Here is a 21498-nt window from a genome sequence, read left to right on the forward strand (position 1 = left end):
AAAACTGATTCATGGTAAGTTCAGACGGACATGAAAAACTGTTTTCAGTTTTTCAACTAAAAAAAAACTATTGAAGTAAAAAAAAGCTGCCATTTCTTTTGTTTTAGTAAGAAAAGTCAAATTGACCATTTTTCCGTCCTTTTTTTGCAGTCCTTTAAATAATTTCTTACCCGAACAAGTCTAATTATTAAGAGGAGACAAATCTCAAACATAACAGTGGTTATAAACCATCCTAGAATACTAAGAATTATTTTTCATCGTCCATCTATAATACACTAGCTACATTCTGATTTCCAATACTTCAAAAAGATAGAGAAAACTACACCATTTACGACAGACTGTTTAAGAGTATACTTCAACATACCATAAAGAAGAACTCAGTAGGAAAAAATGTAATAGAACTAGAAAAATGGAAAAAATGAAGGGTTTTTTATTCAGGTTCAAATTGGTTTTCTGGTGTGCAAAGGGTTAAGTAATTCAGTTTTAAATTTAACCATATCCAAAAAATAAACTTGGAGATGCAGGTACTCCTAATCTAACTCCTTGCGTGGTAAATAATTAACAACAAATTATTTATAATCCACCAAATTATATGTTAGAAAAAAAGTGAATTTTAAGAGAAAAGATCTAATCCAACAGCAAATTTAACACGAATAATCATACTCCTTCAACCAGTATTGAAGTTTACTTACATCTACACAACTTACACTGTACGTAATGCTGTTACCAAGAATTACACCGAGGAAGTATAAATATGGCCGATTTGAATTATAGCCAATCAGAATTTCTCATAAATGTTTTCGACCAATTAGAAACTTCTATGGAAAATCTGAGTGGTTCAAATGGGAACTAAATCTCGGTATTAGTAAAATCTCATTGTTGGTGGACTTTTAGTCAACTTTAAGATTACCACTGACCTAGCCATATATCTCTAAAACGATTTACAATTGTCCAAAGACAAAAGTATATGTTCCTCTTGATGTGTCCACCGATATGATTTGAAAATGAATTGTTCAGAAAGTGATTAAACTTAATAATTATGCGTTATATTCAAAACTCGGTTATAGTCAGAACCCATTTTACCAACAGTCTAAAAACTCAGACTGAACCTGATTTCACTAATCACGTTCAGCTTGCTGTCTGTTAGAACCGTTCACACGCGCACTGGCGTACTGGGCTAAAATTTCTGTACTAGTAGGCATCTCAATGTAATATTTTATAGTACAAGGATAAACATTTAATTGCCACAATGCAATGATAGCATTTAATACGCATTTAGCGTTTAATATGCTATAAGGAGGCTAAAGGTTTAATTCTAATTGAATAAAAAACCGAAAAAGTAAAATTCTTTTTATAATAAATAAAATTTGAACAGTATAATATTTATCATTTTCATCTCTATGCTGTAGTCTATGACATTATATTTTACATCTCTATGCTGTAATAACTGGAAAAGAGAGTATCTGTAATATAATTCGCTTTCAGTGAAGCGCTAATAACACAGTAGGCTTTAGATACTTTGAGGTTATGAAAGGAGGCAGTAGCTTAATTTTGTTTGTAGTGAAACTAAATTTGTCGTGAACGGTCTTGGGAAGAAATAATGTTCAAATAAATATTTGATATATAACAATATGAACTGCTGAAAAGCCCATAAGTTCAAAATTTGATTTTACTTCTTTTATTATTTTCAATGTTTTAATAAATACGTAAAAAAATGTTTGTAATAAAGCACAAACGACGCAGTAGGTTTTTGTCTTTTATAGTTAGGAAAGGAGGTAGCACCCATTCTCTTTTTTGAATTGATTTTTGTTCGTTTCAATCTTGATTCGGATACTTAATTAAAGCTTTATTCGTTTTGGGTTTCATTTATGCTACAATGCGTAAAATATTTTTGTTCGTTTTACGGTTAAATTGCATATTTAATTTAAGCTGTACTCGTTATAAGATTTACTTATTCATTTATATAAATACAAAAAAAGAATAAAAACAAAAGCAATACGAAACCCGAAGAATGGAACAACAAGAATAATGCAAAAAGAGATAAGAAACCTAGAAATAATATTCTTTTCAAGGGAAAACCAAAAACAATTGACAACCACCCTCCCCCCCCCCCTGCCGTACAAAAAAAACGAATGTATTTACGCTACTCCAACCAAATCCAGGTAATAAGAGTTCAGCCTAATACAGGTTATATTTTAATTAATTTTAGTTTTACATCATAAATTAAGGTCTTTTTCAAATGAAAGTGCGCTAAGAAAAATTTTTCACCTCAGATCATCCACAAGAAATTTTTTGGGGTGGAAATTTCGGCTAGAATGAAATTGTCTTTGGGGAATTTCCCTGGAAAGGGGGGGGGGAAGCATTTTTACGTGAAAACAACTTTCCATGTTGCTCCCCGTCCTGTAGAGGTATCCAGAACCATTGCTTTTCCTGAGGCCAAAATGATTTTAATGATTTAAAGAACATAAAAATCGGAACTTGGAATGTTTCAACGTTAAAAAAGAACTATCGCATCGACATTTTGACGAACGAATTGAGACGATTCGAACTGGACTTTTCAGAAACTCATATCCCAGGGAAGGGAAGCATGACATTAGGTGATATAGAATTTGTTTACTCAGACAGGAAGGATGGGATACAAAGACAGGTAGTAGGACTCATGATGAATAAACGAGCTGCTAAGTCTTGTTTAGGCTGGAAAGGTATTAATAATAGAATACTAATTGCTCATTTTATGACTAAAAAGTTAGGGTATCAGTTATAGTTGTATATGCCCCAGTTGAACCAACTGATGGAGATACTAGTGACTCAGGTGAATTTTACTCATAGTTACAGGAGCGAATAGAAAGGATCCCAGGTAGAAATATGGTTTTTGATTAGGATTTTACCACCCAGATCGGTATAAATATCAGATCGGAATGTTTCGACGTTAAAAAATAACTATCGCATCGACATTTTGACGAACGAATTGAGACGATTCGAACTGGACTTTTCAGAAACTCCTATCCCAGGGGTAGGGAGCATGAAATTAGGTGACATAGAATTTGTTTACTCAGGCAGGAAGGATGGGGTAAATAGACAGGGAGTAGGGCTCATGATGAATAAGGAAGCTGCTAAGTCTTGTTTAGGCTGGAAAGGTATTAATAATAGAATACTAATTGCTCATTTAATGACTAAAAAGTTAGGGTATCAGTTATAGTTGTATATGCCCCTGTAGAGCCGACTGAAGGAGATGCTAGTGACTCAGATGAATTTTACTCACAGTTACAGGAGCAAATAGAAAGGATCCCAGGTAGAAATATGGTTTTTGATTAGGATTTTACCACCCAGATCGGTATAAATAGAGATGGATGATATCCTCTCCAAAGTAAATTTGGCATAGGAAAAGAAAACAGCAATGGCTACAAACTGTTGCAATTTGTAGTTATAACAATCTAGTTATAACCAATACGTTGTTTGATCACAAAATGGCCCATTAGTTAACATGGTATTCACGTGATGGTAAGCAACAAGCCTTATTGATTATGTTAATGTAATCCAAAGGCGCAGGATCCATACTAGAGTATATAGATAGCATGATACTAGGGTATATAGGGGTGCTGTTACTGATGTTAAAAGTAAAGATCACCATCTGATAGTGTCTAGGGTTAATTTTAAGTTGAAATTTCGAAAGGGTAACTACCTCCCGGGAAGATATGATGTTAGTAGACCCCAGGAAGAGAATTTAAAGAGAAACTTTTCAGGAACAGTTGAATACTAAGCTGGAGAGTTTAAAAATTTACAAGATGGATGGAATGATTTTAGGACAATAATTTGTGAAGTTACTGATGGTGTCTTAGGGATATCCCTAAGACACTAGGGTGTCTTAGGGATATCCCTAAGGATATTAGGGTGTCTTAGGGATATCAGCTACGAATATTAGTGAAAAGGCTTTATGTTTAATAGAGAGGAGAAGGGACCTAAACAAGAATTATCTGAGTGAGATCATATGAAAACAAAAGGAATGTAAAGAAAGTCAAGAAAGCATTAAAATATGAACTAAGGAGTGTAAAAGCACTACTTAAAAAAAAACTTACTAATTATGTATTTGGCACTCACTTTGGAGAAAAGTGAGTCTCTCTCTCTCTCTCTATAAAAAAAATAAATACAAAAAAACTTACATCATCTCTCTGCTGCTCTGCACGAGTGGCTCTGACCCTAGCATCCTCAGCTTCTCGTTTCCAAGCCTCACAAGCGAGCCTTGCTTGGGCTATGCCTGCATCCCATGCACTTAATTTAGCCTTATAATTTGATAATTCTTCTTTGAGCCTAATAACCTAAAAAAATAAAAAATAAAACTTAGGCCAATTCATTCGAGGTACGATACCACCAAATTATTGCGCTGTTATCAATCAGCAAGATAATAATTAGAGTTTGGATAGCTCATACTCATAAAATTCTTTAAAAAGAAAAGTACGACACGAAGAGAAAGATAGATAGAGAGAGAGAGAGAGAGAGAGAGAGAGAGAGAGAGAGAGAGAGAGAGAGAGAGAGAGAGAGAGAGAGAGAGAGAGAGAGAGAGAGAGAGAGAGAGAGGGAGAGAGAGGGAGAGAGAGGGAGAGAGAGAGAGAGAGAGAGGACGAGGAGGAGGGAGACAGAGAGGTGACAAGAAAAAAAAAGAGAGACGGACAGAGAGAGAGCACAAACACGGGCTTTTTGATTTTACTCTGTTGCTACTTCTTTAGACTAGTTTCGAGTTTAGACTAGTAAATACAAAAAAAGAATGTATCTGCTAAAACAAAAATTGAGCGAGACTTCAGCTTATTTCAGATAGAAGACGGTATAATCTGTCAAGCAGACACGACCATGCGACATCATCATGTGGATTCCTGCAAGTATATCTGCTTGTAAACATTTCTCTAATGCCTTCCAAGAAAATCGAAAGCCTATCTACACCTATCCCATCTAAAATACGAATACCTATTTAAAAAATATTATCAACTAGCTTACCCGTCACACATTGCTACAATCTCAAAAGAAAGGACATTTAAGGGAAATTCCAACGTCCTTGCGGTAAATCCCCCTGCGTATTAATAATGATTGCATTTTTTATTGTGAAAATATATGAAAAATTTCCCCGAGAACCTGCAGAAAACTCCTACCCCTCTCCGGGAAAAATTCTCCTTATTGGGGAAACAAATCTATAAATAAAAAATTCCATAAATCGAAAAACACGATAATGCACTGAATTGATAAATAGAAACATCAAACGTCATGTTTGACGTTTGTTTTTTTAAACGTCATGTTTCTCATAGTAGAGTTACTCCCAGGCTGAAGAAAGTTGTATCTTAATCTACACTTGTATAAATTACTTTACAAATATGTTTTTATTACATAGGAAAGATTCGGAAAAGAATATGCAAATGAAACTGATATAGAAATACCTCCTCATTCACCTCCCATAGAAAATCCCCCCCCACATATAAAGTAACGATAACATTTTTAAATTTGAAAAGTAATTTTATAATCCCAGAATTATGTTAGATCATGGAATTCACAATTTAATAAATTGAACATCCAGAAAATCTGAATATTTTTACCAGAAAGAACTGTCAATTATTTGTGTGGAGGGGTCTCTAATTCAATCAGCACGAAAAGTATTAGGAGGGACTTGAGGGGAGGGATTTATACCTAAAACCTCCGAAGGAGTATACTCAACAATTTCTTAAAGTTTCTTGGCAGTCGAATGAACAGTATAGCAATGCATAAAGGACAGACAGGCGGGCAGACATACATTCGATTTTACATATAGTATATATTTACCAGTGGATTAATAAAAAGCTTTGATTTATTTTACACACACAATTCAACCCCCCCCCCCCCATAGCAAAGGATTTTTGTTTAACTTTAACCCAAAAAAGAAACAAACGGAATATTTTGAAAACTAATTTTCAGCATTCTTTTTGCAAAATTGCCAAAAGAAGAGCTATCTCCTTTTGCTACAAATCTATCCCGGTTTAGTACATTCTCAAAATGTTCTGCCCATCTCTTTTTAACTCTTTCCTTATAATTAATTGCGGCCCCGTCCCTATCTTTAACTGGGACAAGTCCAGATTGACTACTCCCTCTGAATTTACTAACATCCCAGTACAGTATATAACTATAATGCCGCCTAGCTGCGTCTTCAAGATCCTCGGTAGTTTTATCCATGGCCTCAGCTTCTATCCTCCTTAGTTCATATTTTAATGCTTTCTCCACTTTCTTTACATTTGTTTTTGTCTTCCTATAATCTATCACTCACATAATTTTTTTTACAAGCCCCCTCTTTTTTCTATGAAACTTAAAACTTTTCCACTAATATACCTAGCTTCCTCCTAACTTTCTTCCCTAAGACACCAGCAGCAACGTCACAAACTGTTTTCCTAAAACTATGCCATCCATCTTCCACATTGTCAAATTTTAAATTCCCCAGTTTAATATTCAACTGTCCCTGGACAGTTTCTCTCAAATTCTCATCCTGGAGTCTACCAACATCATAGCTTCCCAGGAGGTACTTACACTTCCGAAACTACACATGCTAAACATGAAAAAAAGAAAAATTTAACGACGAATAAAATGAGTAAAGTCAGTCAGAAAAAACAAAAACAAATAAAAGTGGCAAATATTTCATTTCAGACCTCTGTTCAACCGTCCTTGGTGCAGTATTGAAAGAAAAAAATAAAAGAAAGACTAAGATAAAAGTCGACAGGATAATATAAAAGACGAACCCTCAAAACAAACGATAAATCAAAAGAAGCCCTTTCTCAAGCGACAGTGAAAAAGCAGCACAAATAAATACACTGTTGACACAAATAGATAAGCTCCAAACTCTAGGAAGTAGAAGCTGCGTTATGCAAGAAAAACACACAAAAGTCAAAATATTCATACAGAACATTTGTTATACGGACCATAATTACGGGCCTCTTATTACGGACCAGAACATCCCTTTCTAGGCTCACAATCTATTCCCCTGAAATCCACACTTGTATGCCTTACTGCTAGATACAAAAAAAAAAATTGTTCCCCAACATAGGAGAAAAACTCCAAATCTCTTCTTTTTCTCTAATTCTCCTTTTGTATATTTTGTTTTTACTGCTTCTATTGCTTTATTCAATGTTATTTTTGTACTAAATAGACTCATTTGTGCTTTTTACTTTACATACTTGCCATAGTCAGCGTAATTGTATAATATAATGACATGATATAATTTTTTCAACATCAGCCACAAAAATTATTGGTTTAAAGTTAAATGAAATTTTTCCCTAATAATAACTGAGGATCATCACTTTTCTTGAAGTAAAGAAAAATAAACACACTGATAAGCAAACAAAAACAATAAACAACGACATATGAATAAGTAAAACAAGTACACAAATAAACAATAAAAAAGTAGGTTTTAGACTACACTAACAATTTTTAGACTACACTACTTTTGCATTTATATTTAAATTGTAGTCAAAACGATTTATAAAGAATGAAAATTTTAATTAAGACATTTAAAAACCCGCTATTATGTATCTTCATTTCATGCTAAATATAAATGCGTCTTTAAGCTGCAAAGGTCAAGTTTTTGCAGAATGTCTGCCCCCCCCCCCATCCTCACCTATATGTGGGTAAATTTAAAAAATAACTTTTAACCTGATCTTCCCAAACTCTAGGAGGGAGGATAATCTCTCCATACCTGTATAAGAGGAGGGGAGTGCACCAAGACTAGTGGGATAGACCTGATCAGAAATTTTTTTCAAAGTGCCCCCCTCCCCCTCGAAGAAACAGATCTACGTAAATCTAGACATGCTTTAATAATTAGAGTGTGTCTATTTCCAAATAAAAATTTGAACACACCTCAATATTATTATTATTTCCCAATGAGCTACTATAAGCTGACATAGCACCCTGATCATAAACATTGTGACTTCCACAACTTCCAGCATGGTTTGAGGACATGCTACCAACGGTGACGTGACTACTTCCATAGCTAAATGTAGACTGGCCGTAAGATAAACTGTTCTGTCGCGCCACGAAAGGAGGAGACGGAGGTGAAAGGATTCTGTGGGAATTCCCTCCAGGCCTGGGTATATTCACTGGGGCTGAACTGCCAACTAAAAACAAGAAAACATTTAATTCCTGGCTAATAATAATAATAATATATATATATATATATATATATATATATATATATATATATATATATATATATATATATATATATATATACTTCATGCATTTATGTATATATAGTACACTGTATGTATACAATATCTGTACACAATGATTTTTTTTTTAACATTAATTCTATGAGCTCTTTAATGACAAAATATGAAATTTTTTTTTAACTAATCATGCACCCAAACTGATTGGTGTATCTCAGAAGCTATCATTGATAGAGACAAAGGGTAAGTGGGTGGTTTTACCATGGGTGGATGTATCACCTACTTTACTCTGAATAATATTTAAGCTCAAGTATATGCTTGGTTTCTATTAAAATAGTAAAAAGACAGCAAACACTTCTCTACTGTACTTGTTTCTTTTGGCACAATAAGGCCAAATGAAGGATAGCTTTTGTTTGCTGCCTCTGCTCAACCGCGTCTGCTGCCTCAAGGTCTTATTATATTTTCCTACCCAAAGCCTCAACCGTACTTAAAGCAAAGTGAAGCAACCTCAAATGAAGCAACCTCATTGAAATAGCTGTCGAGTCAGAAACCCTCAATAAACTCAATGAGGGTTTTGATAAGGATTGGGAAAGGCTGAGCTGGGGTACCATCCAATTATAGCTAATCCACGCAACCAGCCAAGATGTCTACAGGAGGTATTTACTACTTTATCGCACTGGCAAACATTATTTGAGGTTATTTTAATGATAATCAGATTATGAAGTTTAACAAAGAGATGATTCCACCAATTTAATTCAAGTCATATTAAGCACAATTACTAGAAGACTAAAATGGTAGTAAGCCCGCATCCGGGGGGGGGGGGGGGTCACATCCCCCCCTGAAAATTTCGGCCCAAGTCGTGTAAAAGTAACACTAATACCTCTAGACAAATTTTGTAGCGTTTCATAAGGTTTTTTATGGTGCCCCCCCCCTTCTCGAACCAAATCATGAATACGTAATTAGCGACGAAGACCACACTGCCTTTCCATCACAAACACCAAAAAAACAAGAAGAGCTGTCGTAATCTCTCTCGTCGATCGTGCCCTAAACGTTTGTTCTGATTCCTAAATGACAGCAGAACTAGACTTTATCATGGACATACTTTTTGGAAATCGGTATCCTCTTTTATTTATTAATAATACAATTAATCATAGACTGAAAAGACACGCCCGTAAAATCAACAATAATTACCATGTGAGAATCCTGATAAGCCCCAAAACATAATTTACCCCCCATACATCCTAAAAAGCACTAGGAATCTTAAAAAAGTCGGCACACAAAATAATCTGTATGTTGTATTTACCAATAAATTGAAAATCATAATCTCCTGAATTCTGAAAAAGATAAAACTCCAGTTACTCGCCAAAGAGGTGCCTATCAAATACCATGCGACTTTGGCAAATTCTATGTAGGGAGAACTCACCAGATTTTCAAAAAACGCCTACAACAGCATAAAGATGATATCACCAAAGCTCTAAATTCCAAAATTGCTTCTATTTCTTTTGATTCTGCTTTAAGCAGTCATGTTTTGGAAAATCCTAGCCACAAAAAAAAAACTTTTGAAGAATCCCTCCTTATTAGTAAAGATCTAGGCATAAAGCAAGCAGTTCGAGAAGCAATTGAAATCAGACTTAAAATCAATAATAATATTACTTTAAATAGGGACTTGGGAGAATATTCACTAAATGCTCTATGCACAAATTTAATTAAAAATAACCTTACCAAATATTATAAAAAACCAATAGATATTAACACAGAACCTGTCACAAATAGACCTATGAGATCAGCAGCTAAAAAAGGAAGATTGGCATTAAACACGTGTTTTTTAATTATGTTCTTTCATTTCAATGAATTGCCTCGTTTCATCACAATTTATTTATCAGTCCTGGTTGAACTTCGCTGAGGTAAGGATGCTGGGACAGCTTTGAAAAATTTTTCATTTTAGTTTTATTGATTTTATCCTGTTGTAAGTTTTTCCTTCTTATATATTTTGTATTGCTGATGACGGCCCTAGGACATAGGGCCGAAATATCCATTCTAATTTGTTTCCCACTGTCTCGAGAAATTCCCTATTGTTCTTCTTGTTTTTGGTGATTATCATGTATGCGGCTGTGAATATACGTCCATGAATACATCAAAGTCAGAAAAAGCCATCCAGAACTATAGAACAGAAAAAAAAGTAAAAGATAACTTTGCAAATACTGGAGCAATGCATAGACTATGTTGAACTTTTTTTTTTTTCAAATAATAAGGAAGATGTTCTAGAAACTTTCAAAGGTTCGGTTTGTCACATTTTTAGTAACAAATCTGGCAAATTTGCTTTGCTTTTCATTATTGTAAAAAAAGACAGCACTACAGACGCTGTTTAAAAACTAAAAAATTATCTATTTTGACCCCCTTCCCTGGAAAAATCCCAGGTTCCCCCCCCCCTCCTCCCACAGATGCCATACATATCTCTGTGTTTCTTCCCAACCACAATTAGCTTGTGATTTTTACGCTTTTTGACATGCTCAAAAAGATATGCAAGTAAAAGCACTTTCAAACATACCTACATAAAATGGGTAGGAAGATTTCACGTCTCAAAAAGTGGTGACCTAAAAAAATTAATGTTTTTGACAGCCACCCCAGTGACAAATCCCTGGTCACTCCTCCAACAAAGATATCATATATAAAATATCATATACAACTTTACCTTTCGTCTGAACAACAATTAGTATGGTTTTTATGCTTGGTGACATCTCACTGTCCCCGACACAGTGATATCCACGGACCGTGTTACCTTTTGAAGTTAGACTCAACCACGGATCCGCATAGACTCTACTGGACCTTAGTCTTCTTCGTAGTGCAAATTGAGATAATTATTTAACATATAATACCAATAATAAAAAGTTTCTGATACTTTTTAGTGATATGTTAATGTTGTACAATAAATTTTACCTGAGGAGGCAAGGCCGGCTGCTAAGGAATCTCTCGCAAGTCTATCACTTTCAAGACCATTACCAAAAGCATCTTCCATTGCAAGCTCTTCCAGAGCACTTCCCAGAGCATTGACATTATCTCCGACTTCCTGTTGTGCGAACCGTTGAATCATTGGTGATCCTACTGACCTTAATGATGTAAGTAAAGGACTTCCAATAGACCCTAAGCCACCAAAACTACCATAGATCCCAGATGAATTGGTACGATAATCTTCGTTTGTAGACATATTACCAGCAACACCAGAGTCGACAGATTTTGTCTATGTAATAAAAAAAGGAAAATTAAAAATTTTCCAGACGAAAAAATCGAATGAATGCGCGAGTTAAAGATATTATTTTTTTTCGAGACTTGTGGTGAAATCAATTACTTGATGACATACCCACAAGTCTTGGAAATTAGTTGCGTATAAGTTGCGAGAAGTGTTGGAAAATAGCTCTTACAACAGAAAACAACTTTCAAGCAACACGGTTGTATTACACCACAAGGAATGGGTTATAGCTTGAAAGGTGGCTGTAAAAAGTGGCTCTACAGTATAAGCCGATTTTTTTCGCGGCATCAACGACATCTAAGCTCTATAGGCGTTATTACCAGCCATTGTGAAGATCTCTGTGGTCAACCAGACGAATACAAAAAGTACTGGCAAAGAGTATATAAAATTATATGCATATTAAAGCCAAAATATAGAACTCAAAAAGATAAGATTCAAAAACACAAACGTCTCTCTGCGCAAAATTTTCATTGTACTATTATATGATAAATAAATATAAGCTACATTTTATTAATATAAGCTACTTAATCATTGATATATATATATATATATATATATATATATATATATATATATATATATATATACTAGCTGTTGGGGTGGCGCTTCGCGCCACCCCAACACCTAGTTGGTGGGGGCGCTTCGCGCAACCCCCAAGCCCCCCCGCGCGCGTAAGTCGTTACGCGCCATAATAGTTACGCGCCATTGTAGTTGTGTCCCTATGTCCCACCTGTGAATATAGATATATATATATATATATATATATATATATATATATATATATATATATATATATATATGGTTTTAACTACGTAAAACTTGCGAATATACAACATTCTTTGCTGTCCCATTGTCTTTGCATATAAATAGATTGTCAGGTTTACCGACTCTTGAACATGCAACATATAATGGTCCATGGGAAAACAATCTGTATTCAGATCTATACCTCATGATTCTAATGATTGCCCTTGAGCTTTGTTGATGGTGATTGCTAATCGACCATTCCCTGTCCCGGTGTCCCGGTCGTCATTTATATCCCCCTGTTTCCCCCGGTGTCCCCGTTGTAGTTGTGTCCCTGTGTCCCGGTCGTCATTTATATTCCCTGTGTCCCGGTCGTCATTTGTATCCCGTTTTTTAGATGTTTTTTTTTTAGTTTTTTCCTTTTTTTCTTTTTAGTTTTTTATTGGTTTTTACCTTTATTTTAGCTTATTTTTCAGTTTTTTCCTTTTTTTTATTTTTTTTTTATTTTTTATTTTTTTTAGTTTTTTACCTTTTTTTAGTTTTTTTAGTTTTTTTAGTTTTTTAGCTTTTTTACTTTTTTTTATTAGTTTTTAGTTTTTTTGTAGTTTTTGCCTTTTTTTAGTTTTTTCAGTTTTTTTTTTAGTTTTTTATTGGTTTTTACCTTTATTTTAGCTTATTTTTCAGTTTTTTCCTTTTTTTAGTTTTTTTTTAGTTTTTAGTTTTTTTAGTTTTTTACCTTTTTTTAGTTTTTTTAGTTTTTTTAGTTTTTTAGCTTTTTTATTTTTTTATTAGTTTTTAGTTTTTTTTGTAGTTTTTGCCTTTTTTTTTATTTTTTTTAGTTTTTTAGCTTTTTTCATTTATACTCCCTGTGTCCCGGTGCTTTGTTGATTGCTAATCGAACATTCCTTTTGTCCTGGTCGCTTTCTCTTTGAGTGTCGTCATTTATTTTTTTCTTTTTTAGTTCTTTTAGTTTTTACCTTTTTTAGTTTTTTTTTAGTTTTTTAGATGAAAATTTTTTTTAGTTTTTTCCTTTTTTTCTTTTTAGTTTTTTATTGGTTTTTACCTTTATTTTTCAGTTTTTTCCTTTTTTTTAGTTTTTTTTTAGTTTTTTACCTTTTTTTAGTTTTTTTAGTTTTTTTAGTTTTTTAGCTTTTTAACTTTTTTTATTAGTTTTTAGTTTATTTTGTAGTTTTTGCCTTTTTTTAGTTTTTTCAGTTTTTTCTTTTAGTTTTTTATTGGTTTTTACCTTTATTTTAGCTTATTTTTCAGTTTTTTCCTTTTTTTTAGTTTTTTTTAGTTTTTAGTTTTTTTAGTTTTTTACCTTTTTTAGTTTTTTTAGTTTTTTTAGTTTTTTAGCTTTTTTATTTTTTTTATTAGTTTTTAGTTTTTTTTGTAGTTTTTGCCTTTTTTTAGTTTTTTTAGTTTTTTAGCTTTTTTATTAGTTTTTAGTTTTTTTTGTAGTTTTTGCCTTTTTTTAGTTTTTTTAGTTTTTTAGCTTTTTTATTTTTTTTATTAGTTTTTAGTTTTTTTTTGTAGTTTTTGCCTTTTTTTAGTTTTTTCAGTTTTGACGTCACCTGATCCAGTTTTTTCAGGTGACGTCACCTGATCCATCCACAGATCCACACACAGACAACTTATTTTTATATATATAGATATATATAAAAATAAGTTGTCTGTCTGTGTGTCTGTCTGTGGATCAGGTGACGTCATGTTTCTGTGTTGACTGACGTCATGAAATTAGTTGTCGTCATTTTTGCTTTGACGGTGACGTCATTAACGGTATTTAAGACATTTGTTCACGGAAAAATGTTTAATTGTAAAATGACTGAAGAACCTACAATGGCAACAGCCGAGGAAGCTGCTCAAAGAGTTTATGCCAAAAAACTTGCTGCTGATAGAGAAAGTAAGAAAAGAAAGCGTTCCGAGGAATCACAAGAACAGCAAGAAAACAGGCTTGCGGCTAAAGAACGCAAAACCGCGCAGTTAGATGAAAATCCACCTGGACAGCGAGAGTCAAAACATATCAAAACTGAAAATGATAGCGATGATGATTGGGTTTGGGATTTTGACTTGGATAAGGTCATCAATGCCTACCAGATTTAAGTTAAAAAAACAAAGGTTCGTCGATATGTACTTCATAGTGACGCTGAAAAATAAAGAAGAAAAAGAAAACTGAAAAAAGAAAAAAGGTAAAAAACTAAAAAAAAACTAAAAAGAAAAAACACTCAAAGAGAAATTACAGACCGGGACACAAATGACAACCGAGACAGAGGGAATATAAGTGACGACCGGGAACCTCAAAGAGAAATTACAGACTGGGACACCCGGACACAAATCACGACCGGGACACAGGGAATATAAATGACGACCGGGACACAGGGACACAACTACAACGGGGACGCCGGGGGCACAGGCGGGATATATAAATGACGACCGGGACACAGGGATTGTTCGAATAGAAATTACAGACCGGGACACAAATGACGACCGGGACACCGGGACACAGGGAATATAAATGACGACCGGGATACTCAAAGAGAAATTACAAACTGGGACACCGGGACACAAATGACGACCGGGACACAGGGAATATAAATGACGACCGGGACACAGGGACACATCATTAGAATAATGAGGTATAGATCTGAATACGGATTGTTTTTCCCATGGACAATTATATGTTGCATGTTCAAGAGTCAGTAAACCTGACAATCTATTTATATGCACAGACAATGGGACAGCGAAGAATGTTGTATATTCGCATGTTTTACGTAGTTAAAAACATATATTTATATCTATCTCTATTCACAGGTGGGACACAGGGACACAACTACAATGGCGCGTAACTAATATGGCGCGTAACGACTTACGCGCGCGGGGGGCTTGGGGGGGGGGCGCGAAGCGCCCCACCAACTAGGTAGTTTTGAGTCCTAACAACAGCTAGTATATATATATATATATATATATATATATATATATATATATATATATATATATATATATATATATATATATATATATATATATATATATATATATATATATATACAGAACGTGGACTTCAAGCCAGATGGTTTCATTTATAAATGATCTTCTCTTGTCCTTTCCGTCTTTTAGCAACACGAACGAAATCATCCGTTCCTCATGTCCCAAAAGTAGCAAAATAGTAAGATAGAGCTTAGTAATGTCGTTTCCTTAAAGCATAATAACATAATAGTTACCTAACAAAGGGAATAATAAGAATAAACTTCAAAAAGTTTCAAATAATTACATTATCTTCTAATATGGCGGGGTTTGTATTACAGAAATTCTTGACATATTCAAAGTATGAACTTCGCAGATTATTATTATTATTATTTTAATATCCCATACCTGTATTTAATCAATAAAAGAATATTCTATCCTATTCAAAAAGAAAAAAAGAAGCGAGAAACAAAGTTGAACTTCAGTGGTTTTGTACTAAAAATAAGAAGTTGACCCGTCGCTAAAAAAAAAACAAAAAAAAAAAAACACAATTTATTAGGGTATTAAATAATTTCATTATCGCCCATAAATAGAAGTATATTGCGCACTCTACGTTGTTAAATTTTCTTTTAACCTAATTCGATACGTTTCAATAAAATAAAAAAGCAAAAGCAGCTTCTTCTATGATAACTGAATTCTTTCTAGTAATTCATTTTTATATGCGAAAGCTCTTGCTCAGACTTTCAAAAAAATGAAAAAAAAAATAAAAGAACTGATATTAGGGCATCTAAAGGCAAAAAATCTAATTTCAGAAGTTTTGCTGAAAAGTTCACCTACACTGAGGTCTTGGCTAGTGAACACGTCAATACTGATGCCACAAGGAAACGACTAAGGGGATCATGTCGAATAGAGACGAGGTAGAAAAGAAAAGAATCACAAGAACTAGCTTTTTCGTGTCAGTCATTCAAAACTAAAGAAATTGTGTGATAAATTTTGACACAGTTTTGAATTGGATATGTCATGTGTTGATGCATTGAATAGAATTTGATTTAAGAATTCTTTCACAGCATGGTTGCCAAATTTGAATTTAGCGTCAGAAAAAGCACTAGTATATATATATATATATATATATATATATATATATATATATATATATATATATATATATATATATATATATATATATATATATATGAAAAGAATTTGACCTTCACGTCAAACATAATCCAAACAAAATACATAAAAAAAAAGAGTCAAAACTTACTTAAAAAGTCAAAAAAAAAAAAAAAAGATAACAATATAATTAATGACTTGTTTTCCTGGCTATTATACAGTTGAACAAAACTCTTGCGATATCTTTGATGTTTAGCGGGGATGGGAGTCAGTTTGGGGACTTTTTGGGATTTCATACGGGATAGTCTGTTGCGGGCGGGAAGTTAGGGTTCGGGGATGATGGGACATAATTGGGGAATATACAGGGTCTTGGTACCGAAATGGAGGCACAAGAGGTTCCTTTTCTCGGTCAAAGTGGTGAGCTTGAACTTACCTAGTAGATAAATGATATGGAACCTTCCCTTCACCATTTATGATTCTAAGTGCTCGTTTTTGGACATTTTCAATCTTACAAATATGCTCTGAAGAAAGACCGAAATGCCCCACTAGACAAGCAAACTCCAGTATTGGCCGAATAAACGAACAATAAAGTTGGAGAAGATCCTTAAAGGAACATTCCAAAGGAAAATTCAATCAAAAGTTTTAGAAGGGAAACCGAAGAGGAAGCTTTTTTGAGGATGTTTTGAACATTGGCATCCCACTTCAAGTCATTAATAATTGTCACCCCAAGTAGTTTAATGCATGTGACAGAGATTTTGGTAGGAATGGGGTTTGTGAAAGAAGGGGATGATTTAAAAAACTGCCATAACTGACGATTTATAAGCGTTAACTTTCATCTTCGACAAAGAAGCCTCCTAAGTGACATCATCAAGTAATGTCATAATGGAGCTTTTAATATTTCGTCGAACAACCTCAAGTGCAGACAGATCGTCCACATACTTCCATCGCTATGTGTAGTCTTGAGGCTATTAACCATTATAAGGAATAAAATAGGACTCATCAGGGTTCCCTGGGGGACCCCACAAAAGATAGGAAGGGGATCGGAATAAACATTATTATATTTAAGTTGAAACTCCGTCAGCAGTTTATTTACAAGGATATTGAGGTCAATTAGGTCGAACGCTTTCTGGAGATCAAATAATAAAAGATTCAAACAAGTATCAGGGTTTTCAAGATTTTTTAGAATGGTGTCAAGAAGACTAACAAGGTAGTGCGAAGTAGATGTCTCCTTCAGGTTTCAAAACTGTTGTAAGTCAATAAGTTTAAGAATCTCTGCCTTTAACCAATTAGCTAAGAAACCCTTGTACATTTTTGAGAAAACCGGAGTCAAGGTGATTGGTCGTACTCCAGTAAAATTATTCAGGCCTCCTTCTTTTCGATTGGAGTAATATAGCCCAGCTTTAAGCACGACGGGTAACATCTGGAATCCCTAAAAATACCAACAAGGGGTGTTGATAGTCCATCAGGGAGCTTTTATCAGATCAATTAGGATATCGACGGGTAAAATACTAGTCTTTTTCTCTTTCTGTATTTTTTCTATTATTTGCTGCACTGAAATTTCCGGGATTTTATCTTTTGAAGTTTCAGGGATTAGATGGTTTTCCGAGAGAGGGGGGAACGCTTGCACAATGCTAGCTAGGTGTTTATTCACCTCATTGGCTGTCTGTCCAGGTAGTTCATCCAGAAGGAAATCAAGGTTCTTGCACGAGCCACCCCTTATTTCTTTCACTTTCTTAAACCATTGCTGAGTTTGCTCTGTTGTAAGCAATTCAATTTATTCTTACCATAACAAGAAGCAGCACACGTATTCCTTTCTCTATTTGTTTACGGAAGGTTAAGGCATCATCTATCTTTCCAAGGCGAAAGTTTTAGTTTCAAATGGATTAGTCCTTTTATTTTTTCATTAATGTAAGGTTTATCTGGGGAACATACATTCTTGATAACCCCTGGGAAACAATTTTGCTAATTTGTCATTAATTTTATTCGAGACAAACTAACCTTTGAATTAAGATATACAAACAACACAACACCATCCCCACTTTCAGACGTAATCCAAGATCCAAAGTCAAAAAGCCCTTAACTCGTTATTGGCCGGTACGAAAATTCAGAAACTGGGTAATTTGTTTTAAAAACTAGCAGTGGTTTCAATTGTAGCATGAAATGATAGCTATTACCGAGGGGGAAAAGGGTAGTTGGAGTATTCTAAAAGGTTTTAAGGTTGGTGCAAATAACATCCGAACTGGTTTCACCTTTTGTAGTAGGGAAATCAATAATTTGCTTAAGCTTCAGATCTTTGCACAGATAATTAAGACTTAGTTCGTTTGCGTCTCCTGCTATAAAATGATGACATTTGGATACTTTGTCATCACAAAGTCAAGACTTGCTTGTATAATATCATGGAAATTACGACGAGAACAAGCATTCTGTCCGGGTGAATAATAAAATGAGCAAATGATTAAATTAGCGTAAGGCCGAGGCATGCATTTGGGCTTAGTAGATATACAGATGATTTCATTGCAATCACCCAGTCCTGGCACATGGATAAGGGTAGGAGAGAGGTAGTCCTTTGCTAACATCCTTACTCCCCCTCCCTTTTCCCCAGTGGGTGGTCAACCGGGCGTAGCTTTAAAACTCCCGAAAACCAGTCATTTTAAGGAGATCTTGAGTTTGTGACTGGACTTCAGTAACTGCAATTATATCAATAAACGGGGAGATTACAACGTTTATTTTTTTTTTATCAAACACTTTAACAACAGATTTTTTCAAAAAAGTTTTATTCTGAGGCAACTTTGGAGGGGCGGAAGTATTAAAGTTAATGCTGGCAGTGGAGAGAACATCACCTAAAAGTAAAATATTATTATTCAGGGTATTGTGGGAAGGTTTGTCGTAAGGCTCAAAATCACCACCTTGGACCGAGAATCTACTAAACCGGTTTTGAAGTGGGAGGGGAAGAGGTTCAATTTTAAAACTTGGAGGTAAATTGAGGGAGCCGGGGGTAAAAGTTTACTGGTGTTCACATGATTCTGCACGATCAGTTTCTTGTAATAGCGAAAACCTGTTACTAAGTGGGATGGCATCGCTTATAGCCAAACGTGGGAGGGTCGGCGGTGAAAAAGGAAGGAGGAGAGCTCCAAGGGGAACCGAAGAGATATGATGAGCCCGCCTGACCCGTCGGAACCGCAAAGAAGGGATCCAATAACGCGATGTCAGTATTGAAAAAGGTTGTCGTGGGCGCAATTGGACGGGGTGAGAACCGAAAAGGCGGGTTTCTTTGACTCAGCTGTTGGCCCCCTCGTCTCGACAAGTTTTTTTTTTTAGCACCGGCACGGGTCTAGGATTATTGTTTGAAGCACTGCCCCGTAAACAGCCTGGCTATGGCTTGGCATATTATAATCGAATACTGGATCACTATCAAAACGATAAAAACGAGACTAAAGGTCAAAATACTTCAAAGGCACTGAACGACTGAACCCCGAAAACAACTTTCCTCTATCTCAAAAAGCTCAAATTGAGTCTCAGCTAACATCCAACAAAAATATTTACCACTGAGTCTCTATCTTCCCAGCCAGAAAAGGCATTTGAAGACGTAAAGCTTTCATTTGTGAAGAAAGACGTGGCTTCCATGCCCAAACTCAAGTCTTGGTTTCCACCTCCTCCTGGCACACTTGATGATCTTGGCTTTGCTATAGGGCCTGGAGTAGAATTGATATGACCAGCAACAACCTCGGAGAAACTCGATCCCTAAAATATATTAGAGATTCGATATTTCGGGAGCAAATATTAAACGGCTACAGTGTTGTCATTTTATTCAAAATGAATGGCATACATGCGCTGACAAAAGGGTTTTTTTTCTTTCTGCAAAGGTGAGAGTTTTTCGTTTCTGTGAAACAAAAGTAATGTAATGCCAAATGTAAATGTAAAAAAATTTAAATGTAAAAGTAATGTAATACTAAAAAGTAAAGTAAATGCTAGTTTCATCCAAATTACAGACCTATTTCTCTTCTTCCCGCCATCTCAAAGGTTGTTGAAAAAGTAGTGTATCGTCCACTCTCTTCATTTGTATTTAGTACTAATTCGACTGCTGGAAATCCTCTCATCACTAACCATCAGTATGGTTTTCGTCCCTCATTCTCTACCTTGCACGCACTTTCTGATGCAACTGAGTTTGTGCGTGTTAATCTGGACAAGGGCTTGTGTGTTTTGGGTCTATTTCTCGACTTTTCAAAGGCCTTTGATATGGTTGACCACAATGTTCTTCTGTCTAAACTATCTTTATTTGGAGTGCATGGAGTCCCACTAGAATGGTTTAGGTCCTACCTCTCAGAGAGATCTCAGTATGTTTTGGTTAACCGTACTTCTTCCTCTACTTTGCCTGTATTGAAAGGTGTCCCACAAGGCTCTGTGCTTGGACCGCTTTTATTTCTAATTTACATCAATGATCTTGTTGATGGTCTTCATCCCCATGTTCACCCTGTTCTTTTTGCTGATGACAGTAACTTTTTCATTGCTGCAGTGGACCTGCCATCTGCCACTTCTATAGCTCAAGGTCTTCTTGATAAAGTAAAGGATTGGTGCTGGTCAAATGGTATGGCTCTTAACAGCCGAAAGAGTGCCATTGTCAACTTCAGGACCCCTTACCGTATGCGAGACGTACAGGAGCCAATCACCCTGACTTTTGGGAATGATATTATACCAAAGCTACTGTGGTGAAATTTCTTGGTGTGTATCTTGACTGTTTCTTTCTTTTAAACCGCATATAACTCACACCCGTTCCTTAATCCTCCGCCAGTCTTCAATGTTGCACCGGATTAACTCATTTCTTCCTCCTGATATTATGGTTTCTCTTTATTATGCTTTTATTTATCCTTACCTTTTTAATTGCTGCTCTGTCTGAGGTAATGCTAATAAATCTCTTCTCTGCTCACTTCAAAGAGCCCAAAATAGGGCAGTGAAGGCTACTTTTCTTCTCCCTCGGCTTTACCCTTCCTCTGATCTTTATAATGATAATGGAATAGCTCCGCTGGATCTTATTATAGGTAAAAGTACTCTTTATTTTGCGCATTCTGCTTTTCTAGGTACTCTCCCACCGCCCCTACAGCAGTTTTTCTCACGGACAGGCTCAGGTAGGTACTTTTCTTCTTTACGTAATTCTTCTCGACGATTTATTTTACCAAAACGATCTTCTACAGCAGTCCAGAGGTCTCCAGTATATCAATCAATTCTATTATGGAACTCCATCCCTTCGGATGTCCTTCTTTTTCTTTC

At 35.0% G+C, this 21498-nt stretch overlaps 1 protein-coding gene across 1 annotated transcript in view; it reads right to left on the bottom strand.

Annotated features, from left to right (window-relative positions):
• The window catches only part of LOC136039302 (RING finger protein unkempt-like), a gene marked incomplete in the record, with an annotated part of 70056 nt that overhangs the window by 7739 nt on the left and 40819 nt on the right, over nt 1-21498 (bottom strand). The window contains 4 exon segments of the mRNA XM_065722908.1: nt 4161-4316; nt 7861-8117; nt 11106-11406; nt 19777-19974. Coding sequence (XP_065578980.1) covers nt 4161-4316; nt 7861-8117; nt 11106-11406; nt 19777-19974 — 912 coding nt within the window.

This window comes from Artemia franciscana, chromosome 19 (genome assembly GCF_032884065.1).
Source record: "Artemia franciscana chromosome 19, ASM3288406v1, whole genome shotgun sequence".
Classification (NCBI taxonomy): domain Eukaryota; kingdom Metazoa; phylum Arthropoda; class Branchiopoda; order Anostraca; family Artemiidae; genus Artemia; species Artemia franciscana.